The sequence below is a fragment of the Galeopterus variegatus genome, unplaced genomic scaffold, assembly GCF_000696425.1.
Source record: "Galeopterus variegatus unplaced genomic scaffold, G_variegatus-3.0.2 Scaffold3022, whole genome shotgun sequence".
In the NCBI taxonomy this organism is placed as follows: Eukaryota; Metazoa; Chordata; class Mammalia; order Dermoptera; family Cynocephalidae; genus Galeopterus; species Galeopterus variegatus.
Window position 1 is genome coordinate 35,870 of NW_007729133.1, and position 1,413 is coordinate 37,282.

Below are 1,413 nucleotides of genomic sequence, written 5' to 3' on the forward strand. Positions count from 1 at the left end.
TAGGTATTTTTGAAACAAAAATTTCTATTTAGGTAAAAAAATTTTCCATAATTTCATTTTGCTATAACTAACTCATACAGAACTCTCCTGGTTCACTGTATAAGATATTTTCTCATTATTTTAATGACACCTCTGCAGTTTGTATTAAGAGTACAACTTCAAGGCAGGCTGGTTAGCTCACTTGGGAGATCAGGGTGCTGATAACAGCAAGGTCAAGGGTTCAGATCCCTGTACTGGCCAGCTGCCAAAAAAGAGTATAACTTCACATTTATAGACCACTGTCCATTCATTCATTAGTTCATATATCCCTAAAAAGGTGTTATAAAAAGAATATTTCATTTTTGAGATAAGGAAATTATGATCCAGAATGTTTTTATATATCCTACTATTCACAGTTACATGTGGAATTCCTCTGTTATTCAATATATGTTCTTGTTATTCAAATTATGTAATATTTGCAGCCTTACTTCTGGAGACTGGCTCATAGCAATCATCTAGCAGAGCCTTGGACTAGGAAGTGACACACAGCAAGTACTTTTCATCACAGTCTTACCTAGTTTATTCTTGAACTCCCATATCTTACAGAAAAAGCAATGAGTCTTTTGTAAACCACTCCCAAGAGTGTGATGGTGAGCACCATTATTCCACACACAAGGCTGAATGCCCATCGTGGTCCCCAGTAAGTATACACTTGGCTAATGAAAACAGGCCCGAGAATCCGTGCTCCACTTCCAGAAGCTGTTAACCAGCCCATGTATACACCCTGTGGGTGGTGAAGTGGGGTAAAAGCAGAATTGATATTCAGGGTTAGTTATTTAAAAATAAAGATAATGCTACTACCAAACTAAGGCAAACTCATAAAAATCACTTTCTCCATCTTTTACTTTTAAATTAAATGTAAAACGCCTCTCCATAAATATAAATAATGAACAATAAACTTATTTGATATTATACTCAGTTTAAGAAAAATAAAAGGAGTGTAAAAAGACAATGTCTACAGAAGCCCTGAAAACAATATAATTTATTAATATACCTTTTAAAGCTAACATTTATTTTGTACCTGTTATGTGCTAGACACTGAGGTGGGTGATTTACATAAACCATTTCTAATGTTCATAGGTTTCGACAAGAGGTGTTATCCCTGTTTAACAAATGTGGAAGCTGCAACTCAGAAAGTTTAAATAACCTGTCTAAGAGATTTGAAGTCATGTTTGGTTGACTCCACTATACCACTTTAAACTGTACCACAATGCCACTCCTACAACTACTGTATCCAAGTCTACCCAAGAATGTTCAGTGCAGCATTACTTTTAATAGCCCCAAATTGAAAACAACCTAAATGTCAATGGTGAATTAAATGCATACATTATAGTATATTTAATGAGTAGAATGCTAAGCAGCTGTTTAAAATAA

At 34.6% G+C, this 1,413-nt stretch overlaps 1 protein-coding gene across 1 annotated transcript in view; it reads right to left on the reverse strand.

Annotated features, from left to right (window-relative positions):
• Nucleotides 1-532: 532 nt before the first annotated feature.
• MFSD8 (major facilitator superfamily domain containing 8) overlaps nt 533-1,413 on the reverse strand; it is a 22,172-nt gene continuing 21,291 nt past the window's right edge. Inside the window, exon 7 of the mRNA XM_008583751.1 lies at nt 533-763. Coding sequence (XP_008581973.1) covers nt 554-763 — 210 coding nt within the window. The 3' untranslated portion in view covers nt 533-553. The remainder of the gene's footprint in view (nt 764-1,413) is intronic.